At 44.8% G+C, this 15938-nt stretch overlaps 1 protein-coding gene across 6 annotated transcripts in view; it reads right to left on the reverse strand.

Moving 5' to 3' along the window:
- Positions 1-1597: 1597 nt before the first annotated feature.
- Positions 1598-15938, reverse strand: part of IP6K3 (inositol hexakisphosphate kinase 3) — a 43852-nt gene continuing 29511 nt past the window's right edge. For 5 of the 6 annotated variants that reach the window (XM_043533375.1, XM_037884752.2, XM_043533376.1 and 2 more), the window contains 4 exons: positions 7572-7779; positions 5978-6156; positions 5113-5288; positions 1598-3462 (listed from right to left, as the gene is read on the reverse strand). In XM_043533375.1, the coding sequence (XP_043389310.1) occupies positions 2986-3462; positions 5113-5288; positions 5978-6156; positions 7572-7779 (1040 nt within the window). In that variant the 3' untranslated portion in view covers positions 1598-2985. Of the gene's footprint in view, positions 3463-5112; positions 5289-5977; positions 7101-7571; positions 7780-15938 lie in introns of those variants that run through there. The other variant, XM_037884753.1, reaches the window with a different exon arrangement.

Here is a 15938-nt window from a genome sequence, read left to right on the forward strand (position 1 = left end):
TCACCCACTTCATCTTCCTCATATCCTAGACTAACACGCCTGCAATAACAGTGTGTTTTGAAAGGCGGCTGCTGAACGGTGTTGCTTTGCCCCATCATTTAACAGCCTGCTGCCTACTCTGCCACGTACAAGGCTTTGTGCCGCTGACAAAGGGATCTGGCTTCTGCTGTGCTGCAACCATGTCCGTGCCAGGCTACCGACTGCGCGGCACAGAATAGCTAATGTCAAGCGTGCTTTCTGGCCATTTTAAAAGCATAGAAAGGCGTATCCATTTCTCCATCTCCACTCCCAGCTAACAAGGTTGTACTCTAAATCAGAGGCATACCTCGTGCCAGATGGAAGGCTAAATCCTGCCCTGTGCTACTGCATAAAGAGGAAAAGGACGTGTAGGGAACCTCTTACCCCTTTGCAAGTAGCAGCGAAGCCTGTCTCCTGCTTAGACAAATAGCTAACGCAGGGGCTTTCACAGCATGTAACCAAACTTTCTTGGCCTGTTTCATCGGTCCTAGAGGAGTTCTATTTACAGCATTTAGACACTGCCTTCAGCTGCACACCAGCAGGAGCCCCTAATGCATTGGAAAGCAAGGACATGGCCCTGCCTCCTCTTGGGTGTCTTGCAGGTAGGGGGCTCCTGGAGGGAGCAGTCCCTATGCTTCACAGTCTGCAGCTGTGCTGCTTATAGCCTCCACCCTTCTTGCGCACCTACAGAGCAGCAAGGCTATAGTTTATATCCAGCAGGAAGCTCTGGCTAGGGTGCACACTCCTCCTTTTCAGAGGAGCAATCAAACACCACAACCCAACCCCTCACCCTCAGCCCTTCCTGATCCCCTCCTGTGGCAGCCAGGACAGGAGGTAGGCCTGAGTTTGTCTCCTCACACTCTTTACTACAACTGCAGACTTATAGCACTCTTGAAGACCAGCACAAGGGTGCATTGATCTATCCAGGTAAACAATAAGTAATGAGGGAATATTTTCCCTTTTGGAGGGTTGTATGTCAGTATTAGCAGAATGAGGATGCTCAGCAAGAAAAGAGCTAAATGTGCATCTTAGAAAAGGGCAATGTCTGGGCAAAGCTGGAAAGTGAACATAAGAACGGCCCTACTGGGTCAGACCAAAGGTCCATCTAGCCCAGTATCCTGTCTTCCAACAGTGGCCAATGCCAGGTGCCCCAGAGGCAATGAACAGAACAGGTAATCATTGAGTGATCTATTCTAAAGTGCTGCTAGGATCACATCTGTACAATTTGGGCCAAAGCAGTTGGTGGTTTGGCACCTTGACTGCTCAAGTGGGGCTACTGTGGCTCTTTGTGGTCATCTGAGATTGTATGTTAGGAACATGCAGTGTCAAGAACAACTTCCATTAAAGAACTTGATTTCACCCTGCCTAAGTAAAACATAAGCCGGCCAGACAATTGAATTTGCCAGCCATAATTTATGGATATTCACCAGCTGCATGCAATAAAGTACACCTGAAAGGGTTTCTCTTAAGGGGATATTTAAACCTGTGAAAAGAATGGTTCTTTTAAAGCAATCAGTGCTAAACATAACCCAACTTCAGGTGGCACCGGAAGTGAGGAAAAGAAGTGGACAACAATAAGTGACAGTGACCTGGACAATTTTATTTACACTTCAGCTCCCCAGTAATTGTAACTTTGTATCTCTGTTCTTGACTTAAGGACATTCTAACAGGTTTCCCATATTGCACAGGAAGGAATTGGTTATATTGGTTGTTCCGTATTCTTATCTGCCCACAAATATTGTAAGCATTTTGTTAAATTTTCCCAATTGTGTGTTCTCCAAACACACACACGCACACACATACACAGTTAAAAAAAAAAAAAAAAAAAAGACCCTAAATGTCCAGTTCCTGACTCAGAGGGCCGGTCCAAACATGGAGTTATTCCGGAATAACTATTTTGCACTTTGGAAGTGGATTAAGCTAAGCCAGAAAAAGGCACTCTTATTCCAGAATACAAGCACCCACACACGGAGTTATTTCAGAACAGCTGTTCCACTTTGAATTCACACTGTACCTTATTCTGGAATAAGTTTCATGCACAGGCAAGCCTCATGTCACACTACCAGGTCCTGATGAGAATCCTTTCATGACCAGTATCTCACCTAATCGGCACTCTTGACATCAGTATCAGACAGACTCGGCACTCTCTGATATATCTGGCTCCTTTCCATCCCCTCCTTCAGAAAACTCCTTAGTCTGCCCCCTTATTCTTCCAGGGCATATTAAGTACTTGTACGATTCTGTCTGTGCTTTGTAGCATCCTCACTCATGCCTTGGGACTATAAATTCCGTACACCAAGGACCTTTTAAACATAGCACCTCTTACATAGCACCACATATACCGTGTGTGTGTGTGTATGTATAATATATATATATACACATACACACACACATATATATACACACACACCATACTGAGGGCTTCACACATTATCACAGTTTTAAAAGTGCCAGGTGTTTGGAGCATGAAGATCAGAAAGTGCAATTGTCTTCTGTTTGTGTCATTGAATGTCCTTGGCCCATCATGTTGAGCTTGGGTTGAAAGTAATGCTGCAACTTGTTAAGACCTGCCAACACCTCTTAATAGTCTTTCAACTGCATGGTCTTTGCTTAGCGTTCTTGGCTTTGCAGGTGATATGGAGGTGAGCAGGCCCTATGTTAATTTTAAGATTCTTTCAAGTAATGCTTTCCTCTTGCTCGCAAACAAATCAAGGACAGCAGTAAAAGAAGAAAGGAAAATAAATCTTTAGCGAGATCACAGACACGATGGATTCTTTTCAATCCTTTGCTTTTACAGTTCGATTGGGTAATGGCATGTAGCATCTTCTGCGCTTTCCTAGCAAGGCACCAATGCTCTCATTCCAAACAGTACAGAGGATGTTCAAAAGCCGGGAGGGGCCCCATGCATAGGCAGTCCCTTCCTGGGATATCTATCACCACAAAGTCCATGCTGTGTCACAGCATTTGTCATTCTCCTTCTCTGGTATTCTCAAGAATTTTGACAAGATTTTCTAGCCCGAAAATATAGCCATGGTCTGGCCCGTCGTAGATGGTATGATTATACTTTGAACCTTTATAAGTGGTGTGAGCAAAATCTATCATGCGGACGTCAACTTTGGGGTGACCCGTCCCATGTGGCATGGTGCGTTTTATGTTCTGAAAACACCCCTGAGGATGGTTGGCTAAGGTTTCTTTATTCTCCTTTGGTTCCTGTCCATCATAGATGATGAGAAGGGAGCTGGAGTAGAATCGATAGGAACTCTGGCTTTTGATGACTGAAAGCAGAGCCTTTAGCTGTGACACAATGGGTTCTAAAACGTCTGTTCTGAGACGGTTACCATTGTGAAGGAACTGGCAGAGGGCCTCTCTGAAGCCATCAGGTGACAGTTTCCTTCCATAATATTTGTCTTTGCAGAGAAATTGGCCAGTATCTGCTCGGTAAACCTTGAATAAAAAGAACAATAATCCAGATTGTCTCTCTCTCAAATTATTGGTTTCAGAGTAACAGCCGTGTTAATCTGTATTCGCAAAAAGAAAAGGAGGACTTGTGGCACCTTAGAGACTAACCAATTTATTTGAGCATGAGCTTTCGTGAGCTACAGCTCACTTCATCGGATGCATGCTGTGGAAATCGCACAAGACATTTTATACACAGACACCATGAAACAATGCCTCCTCCCACCCCACTCTCCTGCTGGTAATAGCTTATCTATTAGTTTATCTAATAGCTTATGCTGGAAATGGCCCAACTTGATGATCACTTTAGATAAGCTATTACCAGCAGGAGAGTGGGGTGGGAGGAGACATTGTTTCATGGTGTCTGTGTATAAAATGTCTTGTGCAATTTCCACAGCATGCATCCGATGAAGTGAGCTGTAGCTCACGAAAGCTCATGCTCAAATAAATTGGTTAGTCTCTAAGGTGCCACAAGTCCTCCTTTTCTCAAATTATTGCACCTTCGAAACATCCTGCATGTAAGTAATCCAGCTAGTTCGACAGAAGGAAAAGCACGTAGTTTAGAGTTAATCTAAAATGAAAGGGTCCACAATCAAGCTGGTACATGAGATGTTTAGTTCCTCTCCAGTCTCAACAGCATACGGCAATTTATGCAGCAGGCCGCTAACTGAATCTAAAACCGTGTCTACATGGGAGGTTTAAGCTACTGCTATCCAGCCACTGGGATAGCTGCACTGGTACAAACCCCTAGTGTAGGCAGGCTATGAGCTGCAGTTTGCACTGGTGCAATTTACCCCTGCCTGAAATGGGTATAAGATGCATGGGGGAAAATAGTGATTTATAGCAAATTACCCCCATCTACACTAAGGGTTTGCACGAGTGCAGCAAAACCAGTATCTGAAACTGGGATAAACAACCACTGTAGACAAGGCCTTAATAAAGGTGCCGCCCTCAGCTGGTAATGCACAGTGCTATAGTCTTATTTTCCAAAGCACAGAAATAAAGAATGACAAGGAAATCTAGACAGGAATATTGACACGATCAAGATCTGGGAGTGGATACAGAATTAGCTTCCATACCACATGTAATTTAAAGGATAATCAGTTCAGTATCAGAATGCTGAAGACCGGAGAGGAACCTACTTGACGCTAGCTATTTATAGTGCTATATATGTGTTTTAATCATAATAATTATCCCGCAGACACAGCAGAGCAATGTTCTAAATCTTCTCAGAGGCATAAGTGAAACAAATTTATGCTTTCAGTATCTTGCAGGAAGGGGTGACAATTTCAGTCATGAAGAGCCATAATATTTAGCACAAAAAGGGTGTCTGGTATTTGCACTGACTAGACTAGACAGCTCCTAGAAATGAATGAGCATGGAAAGTTTATGTTCTTCTTTCTTCCAGGTTCCAGTCCTGACTAACACTGAACAGCGTAGGCAGAGAATCAGGGCAATGTATGTGTCTAGGGCCAGATATATAGCTGGTGTAAAATGGGATAGCTCAACTGAGATAAAGAATGAAGATATGGCAGTTTATACCAGCTGAGAATCTGGCCCTTAGAGTTAATTAAGTGGTAACTCCTTGTGCCTGTTTTGAAGAACAGAAATATTGAAGGGCTCAAGAGGCCACCCTACCTGCATTCCGCAGATGCGAAGTCCAAGAGATCCAGAAGTGCTCTGTTCACACTTCTTTATGTGGCGTGCTTTCTTCTCTTCCGATGCATCATCTCCATGCTGCCTGGTTCCCATCTTTAAGTCCAGAATGCAGGGATATTGATACTTTGACACCACGTTTTCAAGCAACAGAAACTCTGGACACATGAGTTAAGGAGACCTGTTATTATTAAATGTACAACTGAAATAGGTCTTAAATCAGGGGTGGCTCTGTGCATCCTCTGAAGTTCACCATAATCATTCACAATTGTAATGAGACTTTGCAATCCACCTTTACCAGCACTCATCGTGGCTCTTGGCCTCTTGTCGCCAGTTTCAGCCAACTTATTCTAAGTGCAATATCACCAGGTAAATTATCAATGGCTCAGTTCTCTAGTGTGGATGCAGCCCAGGGCTGTCAATCCAACACCTTTCATCAACACTGAAGTCACTCAGGTCTGTTGGTGGCGGGGTTAAACGGCATTGATCACATGACCGGTGATCAAATGACATGTCTTACGAAGGAGAAGAGCTGTTGCTGCTTTGATCCCTTTACGTGAAGGGCTCCCTTGACTTTGGATGGCCACCCTTTGAGGTGGGGTTTCTTTTAAACACAGAGAGGATCCAGAATGCAGTTAATTACACTGTGTTCATGCCCAAGGGCTCTGGGGCCTGTTATAACCTACACATAAAAATGTTTCATTGATTACGCTTGTGATCCATTATTAGCAGCCAATATACACACTATAAACTCTCCATCAGAAGGCTGGTCTTTTTCCGCCCCCCCAGCATCACCGCTATGCAATAAGCAAAGTGCAACAAGAACGGCGGGAATGAAAAAGGATACGATGTGGTTTGTTCTCATCAAGTTTGGAGGACATGCGGTTCAGGTGCAGTTGGTGGCAGTGCAGTGCCCAGGGATTATAGCTCTTTCTTTCTGGCTGGTTCCCATTTGTATCCTCCATGAGCGAAGAGATGGCCGTGTGGTACTGAAGTTCCGTCCTAAAGAGTGCCTTCCCTGGGAGGCTAGACAAAGTCCACCAAAGCAGCAAATCTGGTTTGTAAGCTCCCAGAAAAGAAGCTGGCTTTTCCTCTCTTTTTGTAGAGTACGAAACCCGATATGGGAAATTTTCAGGGGCCCTCAGGGAAATAAGCATTCATCCTGGCTAACCTGCAGGGATCCTTTGCTACCGAGCCAAAGTCCTTTTCAGGAAGTTAGGCGATTGCTTGGTGCCAATATTTTTTCACTGCAATTTTAGAGCGAGTTTGGCTTCTGTGAAAGGGCCCAGATTCATTGCACGGAAGCCTGGGATCTCCATTTATCCCCCTAACTGGGGCAGCATAGGCAAACTGCCTGCCAACGTGCTTTATCTGTGGGTTAGAGGGACCACCTCTGATGGGGAGAGTGGATTCGTTCTCCCTGTATATTCAGCCCTTGGTCTCATCCATCTTATGGGTATGATTCCTCTCTCATCGAGGTCAATGGCAAAACTCCCACTGGCTTTAATGGGAGCTGGATCGTACCCCTAAACGATAGCTGAGCTGGGTCTGTTTTGAACCAGTTAGAGTGAATGATCCTGCGTCTCACTGAAAACATTTAAGAATGTAAAAGGTCAAGGCAGGTCTCCCCTGCAATTCTAGCAGAGCAACTGTTCAGAGCTCCATTGAGTGCTGTAGACATAAGCCAGCATTGGGGGTGGTCCAGAGCTGCTCCATGCAAGGAGACTATCAGGAGGTATTCTTATGAGTGTAAAGGCTGCACACGTACCCTTTACAGCCTTTTACAGGGTGCAGCTCACTGTCCTTTGTGCAGCTTTTGTCACTGTTGAGCTTCTCTGGGCAGTGATTGCGGGACAGGGGCACAGCCATGGCCTCACTTCCTTCCTGCTGCTTTGGGGCACCCTGCAACCCGGCAGAGGAGGTGAAAAGCATCCCCTGCTCTCTCCAGAATTCAGGGACTGCAATTCAGCCTGTTGGCAAGTGGAGATCAAATAAGAGGTGTTTGTGAAAAAGGTGCAAATCCTGGTCACAATCACCTAGGTGTCAATCTGGAGTGACTCCACTAGTCAGTGGAATCGCTCCAGATTGGCACCTGTGTAAGTGACATCAGAATCTGGCCTATTGTTTTGGGGGATTACGGAGAGAGAAGGCCGCTGAAGCCAATGGCTGGATTCTGATCTAATTTACACTGCAGTAAATCAGGAGTCACTCCACCGGAGTTACACCATGGCAAAACCAGAGCAAGATCCGATGCCGGCCCATTATTTGTTTGGAATTTCCCATGCCAAACATAAGCATACCACACACCTGGGCTTCGTGCCTACAACGCACAGACTATAAATGTGATCAGTCTTGTATTCGGCTCAGATTGCAAGCAGAGCTACTGCTGCTTCAGAGCCCCTCGACTCATGCAGCCCCCTTTGCTTGCATGGGGCACTCACCTGTCTTTGGTGGTCTTTGTGAAAGGTGTCTGACTCCATTTGACAAACAAGCGCTCACTGCTGGTGGTTGACGTCCGCTTGATCTCCTGCCATAGCATCACCGAATGCTCCTTATCCAAGGAACTGCAGTTGTCGGTCGGCAGGCTGGGGCTGGCAATCAGGCCTACGTTCCCCAAGCTGTCCTTTCTGAGGCACACCGAGATGATACCTACAAAAGGAGGGAGGATCGTGTGAATGTGGCAAAAATTTCCCTCCCAGGCAACGGGTTAACCTGCACAGAGCCATTACAGACTAGTCGTTGTTTGCATTATTATCCCACTCTGTTCAAGGTGCTTGTATCAGAACTTTGATACTTTAGCAGTGCACTTACCCAGGGATAGCTTAGTGCTCTAGCAACTGCTGAAATCAGATCCTCTGCCCTGTAAATGTAAGCAGTCCCTGAGCCTCTGGAAAATAGCTCCAGGCTTTTTAGATGCTCCTTTCTCTTCCCCAGGTACTACCATTCCATCCAACCCCCACCTTCCTGCCTCACATGGAAGCTGTCCTGTACATCATGTTCTTTGCATTCTCCACTCCACCCTGGGCATTCATTCTTTCCAAGCTACGTAACAGCTAAACCAACAGGGGCCAGACGCAGGACTCTAGAGGGCTTGGCTCACTGACAAGGAGCCATTCAGGTCTCTCGCTCTTGAGCGGTTTTCCAGCAGCAGGGAACAAAATGAGGGTGGGAAGGGAGGGGGAAATCCGTGAAACAAATGTCAGTGTGCACGACAGCACGGGAGCTTAGAAGAGCCACGGCTGCAGGAAAAGTGATGCACGGTCATAAGGAGTTTCAGTAAAGCCCAGGTCAGGAAGTGCCTATTGCAGTGATTCCACGGCCACACAGGACTTCATGGTCATCAGCATGGACAGAACTAAGGAATTTCTGCTCCAAAGTAATAGGTCTTCAGCATTAAGTCAGACCCATTGCCTGTACCAGCATTAGGGTCTTGTGGTCTCCAAGGGTTCTCCAGGCAGTGGCATCTGAGCAGGTCCAACATTCTGTCCAGGAGAGGCAGACAGAACTCTGGGCTAGGAGACTACAGTTCCAGGCCCAGCTCTGCCTTGACTCAGTGTCAACTGTAGCCTCTAATTTTGGATACCCGCGCTTTTGGGAAGCCCAATTTGAGACATCTTGGGCTTGATTTTTAGCAAGGTTGAGCCCCTCGCTTGCTGCTGAAGCCTCCCTGTGCTTCAGCTTCCCCACATGACAACAAAGACACTCTTCTAAGGCAAAGTGAGCTCTTCCAATGAAAAGTTCTATACAAGTGCCATGCAGAACTATTGTATATCCATCCATGAATACGTTACGTAGTCAAATAGCTTTGTTGACCGAAAGATTTCTCGCTCATTTCTGCAGTTTTCCCCATTACTCTGAGCCAAACTCATCTCTAATGTAACTCCACTGAAGTCAGTCTTCAGATTTCTTATAAATGGCCAATGGCATTTTTAATGACCGCAAAACAAAACAAAACAAAAAAAAAACTACCATTGAAAAATACAGAGGAAGACTGACTACTTAGAAAGCTGGCCTTGAATAGTTTATCAGATTATTTTAGAAACAAGAGCAAGCGTAACAGTGTCTTAGCAAAAAGAACAGGAGTACTTGTGGCACCTTAGAGACTAACAAATTTATTTGAGCATAACACAATACAGACTAACCCGGCTGCTACTCTGAAAAGTATCTTAGCAGCGTGACCTATTTTATCACCCTTTGCACTGTAACAAATGGACTGTTGAAGTACAAGGATAGCCTGGTGACTTAGAGCCTTCCAAATTCCAAAAGGTTTGTGGAGGTTTTTGTAGGCAGCAGCATGAAATCTATCAGTGGCTGTGGAATTAGCCAATAATGCCCCAGCTGGAGGACATTCTTCCAATTGCAAACCAAGGAAAATACACAGGGCCAGCTCTGCAAAAGCGTGTGTGCGGGTCTGAACACTGGCCCACAGTAATTACCTTTGTGTGTATCAGCTATGCTGGCCCGGGCTTGTCCTTCCAATGCACTGTATTGTTTTTTCCCTAGGAGTTAAAGACCACCAGGAATGGAAGACTGCCTCTGCAACCACTCCATACTGCCATGGGGCGGGGGGGGCACAGAAGAGAACACTAATTGGATACATACCTCTCTCTTGCTTGACTTACGAAACCTTGGAGTGCTAACCATTAGGCACCATCCTTGAATATTCAAAACATCCCCCAGTATTTCAGCTGTGAAACTTCCATTGACTTTAATAGGCATCAGATGGCTGAACCTTTCTGCCATGCAACCTTTTACATATCTACCCTTCTCTTAGCAAAGTTTTACAACAGGGACCCTTGCCTCAGCGCTTCAAATGACAAATGACTCATGGGCATGGCTTGTATTCGAGGCAGCTATCATCTTTCAGGGAAAGGTTGATTGCAGTGGTCCCCTTGCTAAGAACAGCCCTGATTTGACAGGGAGGACTCCTCTGTCAATTCCTTGTGAACCTCCTCACAGCAGCGCCAGCCCAGAGTCCAGCAGGACAGGCATTGTCAGAGCATTGCCCTTTCAGTATTAGACAGGATTCCAGACATGTGAGCTTCTCACAGCAGTGCCTGGTCATTTCCAACTCCCACAATGGTAACCACAGTCCAAAAGCAGCTTATAACAATGGCTTTAGGGACCTGCAAAAGCCACCAACAGCAAGAACCACACAACTTGGCAAAATATAGATCTGGTTTTCCTATCCAGAAATCCCTAGGTGGAAACCTCCCCGTTTCATTAGTCTTTGAAAGGAGATGTATTTTTGAAGCTTAGAACAAAGGAAATTCTGTTTTCCGAAGGAAATATGATGAAACAATTATGGAGGCCCCCTTCTTTCCATTTAGAGAGAGATTACCGTTAGAAAATGACTGTGAAAATGGCAGTGTCTTACTCCACTGAACTGCCCCCCCTGCTTGTCTTCAAAGTCATATCTGCTGACTTTGCTGACTAAAACAGGTTTCAGAGTAGCAGCTGTGTTAGTCTGTATTCGCAAAAAGAACAGGAGTACTTGTGGCACCCTAGAGACTAAAACAAGCGCTCATGGCCTGAATTACGGAGGTGCTGAGCATCCACTTCAGATGGAGTTGTGGGTGCTCAGCATTTCTGAAAATCTGGACCTTATCTTCCCCCCCTCCCCTCGTGCTAGCATTGTAACACCAGCGCAGTTTAAAGAGAGGGAGCTAGATTTTATTCTGGCTTGTGCATCACCCCCAGAATTGTAAACTAAATTCCAGTTGCCAAATCTGTATTATAGATGATCATGCAAGAACCAGTAAAACATCCAGCTTGCCTCTCAGAGTCCCAGTTTGAGTTTGCATAGCAGGCAGATAAGAAAACAATTTCATCTAAGGTAAATCGATGCAATCACTGTGAGACAAACGTAAAACTCCTCAATGTTAACTCTACAGTCTGTTTTCAGATGAAGTGAGCTGTAGCTCACGAAAGCTTATGCTCAAATAAATTGGTTAGTCTCTAAGGTGCCACAAGTCCTCCTTTTCTTTTTGCGAATACAGACCAACACGGCTGTTACTCTGAAACCTGTTTTCAGAGTATACTTCTTATCAAATACAATGTAGCTATATCTCAAATGCTATGTGCAACATTCAAAAGCTGTCCCAATTACATAGCATCAGATGGTGTAAATCAGCCTAATAATTCCATTGAATCATGCTGGTCTTGCCCTAAACGTACTATATAGTATGAAATGGATAGGTCTTAAATATCTTATCTTAATATGAAGATTAACAGGGACGTTTTTCAAAGGTACAAGGGGCCGCGAGGCATCAAAATTTCAGTGGAATATGGACACACTTGAAAATCCCAGCTTTAATAAATATATTTTGTTTTATGTTATATAGCACTATGGGACTGGGAGAATTTTGCTTATATCACATAATTGACAAAACAAATATATAATACATGGTTTAAGGCATATTGGCTGCTACTGTACTTCTCTTTTATTCCAACTGTGGGTTTATCATCTGAAAGCAAAGCTTTGTTGCATTAAAGTGCTTTCCATTCCCTTCCTTCCAGTCCCACCAAAAATTCTGTCCCATTCTATACAAAGCAAGGTAGGCAGACAGAGTATATTTACAGAAGCTATCTGCATGCAAGAGGCATCTCTACAATTTGCAGGAGCTGTTTTGCTATGTAGCTTGCTACCTCTTCTCTCGTGTATTTATTTTTAAATTTAAAAGTGTGTTTATTTACTGCCACGTGCAGTAGGAATCTGAACAGAAGTGGGCCTGAAAAATAAATCCATAATCCTGTAGCCAGCTCAAAACTAGACAGACAGCACTGAGAGACAGGGTGGGGTGGAAGGGAGGGAAAACGCTTGTCTCAAGGTCATCTAATCTGCCTGAAATAGGTAAGTGAGCTGCCAAGTCTGTGCAGATGCTCTTTAAAGAACACTAACACGGTGTTGGATTTAAATGATGACATTTGAACAATACCATGCACAATGTCATCATTACATAATGGTCCCCAAGCCCCGAGAGGGGCTAACAATAGAGACAGGGGACATCTATATGTGCCAATTGGCGACAGAGGTCTCAAGAATATTCCTTTTGACATTTAACCTTCCCTTCCTCCTTGTTCACCTCTTTCTAATGTGCACAGCCTTCTCTCTCCCAGCAGGGGCTCATTCCGTGGGAAAGAGACAAAAGCTACCTGTGCTAGCACAATAGATGGGAGAAAGATCACCGCTTTATCGCCACTTACTGCAAAACGGAAAAACAAAACAACACAACAAGGCTGTCTCTGAATCTGCAGGCGTTTGATACCTTGCCTACTCCAGGCAACACTGCACAGTTCCAGGACAAACCCCAGGGTCAGGCTCATGCAGTCCTGCATTCTGGTGAGCTACAGAAAAATGCTTAGAATGCAGGTGCTTTTCCTTGAAGCAGCTGTGTAATATTGTCATATAAACCCACCAGGCCAATGTGTAAAATAGGGATAAAGATATTGATCTCCTTTGTAGAGAGTTGTGAGATCGATGGGTGAGAAGCGCTAAAAGAGTTAGGTATTAATTATTATTATTAATTATTTCACAGAAATTGGACAGTGAAACTCGGCTGGGTCAATTTCTAATCAATTCAGGCTCCAATCGTGCAACTGCACGTGCATGGGTCGGTCCCTTCTTCCACCTGGGGAATCTTAGACTTAATTGGGGCTCTGCATGCATGCAGAGGAAGGTCCATGCAGATACAGTTGCAGGATCAAGGCTTTAATTACCACACATTACTTCAATTCTGTGGTGTCTGGATTGCAAACATGGCAGGGAAATCCATCCTTTCCAACACCAAGCATTCCAAAATCAGGGGTCAGCCTCCCCCAAATCAGGAGATTGGTTTAAAAACCAAAGAAATTAAAAAAACAAAACAAAACAAAAAACAATAAGTTTTGGGTTCTATTTATTTGTCTTCTGTTTTTTGAGCCTTTAGGGTGCACTCAGGACATGTTTTCAAGCTTTTCTCTGCAATTATAAGGGACACAAACTTATTCTTTTAAAAAAATGAAAGTTGAGTTTCTCACCTAATCACAGGATTCCAGGAGTTGGGGCTTTCAGAAAAACACTAAGTTTCATGTGACACAATACCACAGTGAGAGTTGGCATAGCTGGAAAAATTTGGGGAGGAAAAAGTAATTTAAAGACTCACGCAATGGTGGGTTAAAATGAGATTTTATAGAACATTTGGACTTACGCTGAACAGGGTGTGTCCCTTTAAACTGCAAAGTAATGCGAGTCAACTCATAAAGCACTATGGTGGATGTTGAAATTGCACGGACGGGGTATTATGGTGGATCCTGAGCACAGAAAGAGTTTGTTGCTTATTTGGAAGGCAGAGAGGGGTCATTTCTTACCTCAGAAAGATTAGCCTTTGACACAGCAGCTGATTTAGTTTGTTAGAAGATAGCTGGTATTATGTGTCTGGTTATCTAGAGACCCTGACAATGGATCCCAGGAGAGTAGGGACTGGAGAGGGTGGAGATTTGAGTATGTGAAAAGTTTAGTCTATGCCTGCTCCGATTTCTCATTCCATCAATGTCAAACCTCAGCTGCTGGTCACCGACATCCAGTCAACAAGTGCTGGAGATAAGGGGCAGATCCTCAGCTGGTGGAAATCAATAAGGCCCCATTGACTTCAACAGAGCTATGCTGATTTCCACCAGCAGAGGATCTGGCCTAAGGTTTGCATAGTCAGTGGTCTTCTGTGAAGGTTACCAATGACCCATCAGGAAGAGGGCTAAAGGACCGATAGTAGGAAGGCGATAAAGTCTTTGGAGTCTGACTTTGGAGATCTGGGTTTGATTGCTGGCTCTGCTACAGACTCCCTGTGCAACTTTGGGCAAATCACTTAGTCTCTCTGTGCCTCAGTTTCCCTTGTGTAAAAGGGAGATGGAACACTCCTCTTCCTCACAAGCAAAGGACGAAATCTGTTATTGATTGGAAGTCACTCAACAACAACGGCAATAAGGGGCAAGCAGGAAGGGGTAAACCTTATGGAAGTTTTCCAAATCTCACTATTATGCTTTGGTTTCACAAAGCTAATTTAAACTCATGTTTTTTCAAGGCTAATCTAATTTTTTTTTTAATTATCTTTTTCTAGCTAATGGAAATACTGAGTCTGATTTTCAGAGATGCTGGAAACCCACAGTCTCCATTGACTTCAACTGGTGCTACAATTACTTGTCACCTCTGAAGATCAGGCATGGGGGAATCCCCACCTGTTGTACAGCCAGCTCTCTTCTCTTTCCATCCATCCGTCGCCAAGCAGAGGGGTGTATTAGATCAGGAGAGGGCATGGCCACATCACATAGTACACCAGCAATCCCTACATATATAAAGGCCTTTAGAGGTGCTGCAACAAACCAGCATAGCTTAGAGCATCCCTGAGCTGTGTCTCTTAGCAAGATCAGTTCACTCATATCCCAACTCAAACTGAAAGGGTTAATAGATGCCAGCATGCAGGAATTTAACTGAGACTATTATTCCAAAGTAGCCTTTAAAAAAATGAACACTTTCTTTATCTGTGAGAGTTTGGCCAGGCTGGATGGGGCTGACAGCCACAAACCCATTCACTCCTCATTGTCCCAGGGGCATTGGGCTAGTTCTGCATGGCAACCCGCGGTGGAGTCTCATTAACAAAAGGCCAGGTTATTGCTGAGCGGGGGAACGACAGCTTACAGGCCAGCCTCAGTCATTTCCTAATGAGGGATAATTAAATGCTATCTGTATATAAAGAGAAGTCTATTTCAAGGGCTTACATCCACAAATGAACAAAAGGCATCCTCTCAGCACGGAAACTGTTGTGTTATGGGCTGCCCCATCCTCCTGGTTGACAGCGCCTCCCCAGAGATAGCTGCATCTCACTGGTTCTCTGTGCTTTGGAATCTTTCAGGACAAAAGTCAATATAGAAATGCAATGTATTATTTCTCCCTGGCCTCCGCTATATCTTGTCGGATAAACAGTTGTATAGACCACCATTTGGCTTGGAGGTCTCCAACTTTTACATACATTTCTCTCATTTTCTGCTAACTAGGGGATCAGAACTTGCTATTCTTACCCAGGCAAAACACACAGGTACTGGGTTCTAGGAAAGGAATGAATGAGCTTCCATTTTGTTTGGCTCGCTTTTAAAGTTGTTGAGGCTTCAGTGCCCACAGATTGCACAATTAAAGCCGATGGAGAATGTGGAATGTGTGTGTGTGTAAAAAAGGGTCTGTGTATTAAGTTAAGGGAGGAGTGATAAGGCCTATGTAATGTGTACTGAGTTAGAGGAAAAATTATAAGGGACATGTGTGCTGTGTATACGGAGAAATTAAAAGCTGGGTTGCTATGGGTGTTGGGTAGGGGTGTGGACTGAGTTGGGGCAACCAGATCAGGCCCATTTCTCCAGCACACCAAAAACTCTCCTGTAGAACCCCCTTCCCGAGCCACTGGCAATAAAGCAATAGGCATGTGACTCATGCTGCTGACATATAATCGGTGACAATTCAGCTGCAATGCACGTTTGGCACAGGTGTGCGCTGAGCTCAGTTAGCTGGCAGCAGGCAGATATTTGGGAGCACCATGTGAGCTTGCTACAGCAAGAGACAGAAGCTCAGTGATAATAATAATCCTTCTTCTACAACGGGCCCAGTGGCATGATGTACCCTCCCCACCTCAGTTCCCCCCCCAGGCTGCTTCCCTCCCTTCTGTTGGGCCTCCTGTGGGGAAGCGCCTGCTGGCTGCAGGTACCCAGGTGCCAAGCTCACCGCAAGCTCATTAGTTCATGTTAATCTCTGCAGCAGTTCAGAAGCAGGAGAATAACGGTGCAGG

Source organism: Chelonia mydas, chromosome 21, assembly GCF_015237465.2.
Source record: "Chelonia mydas isolate rCheMyd1 chromosome 21, rCheMyd1.pri.v2, whole genome shotgun sequence".
Taxonomy (NCBI): Eukaryota; Metazoa; Chordata; order Testudines; family Cheloniidae; genus Chelonia; species Chelonia mydas.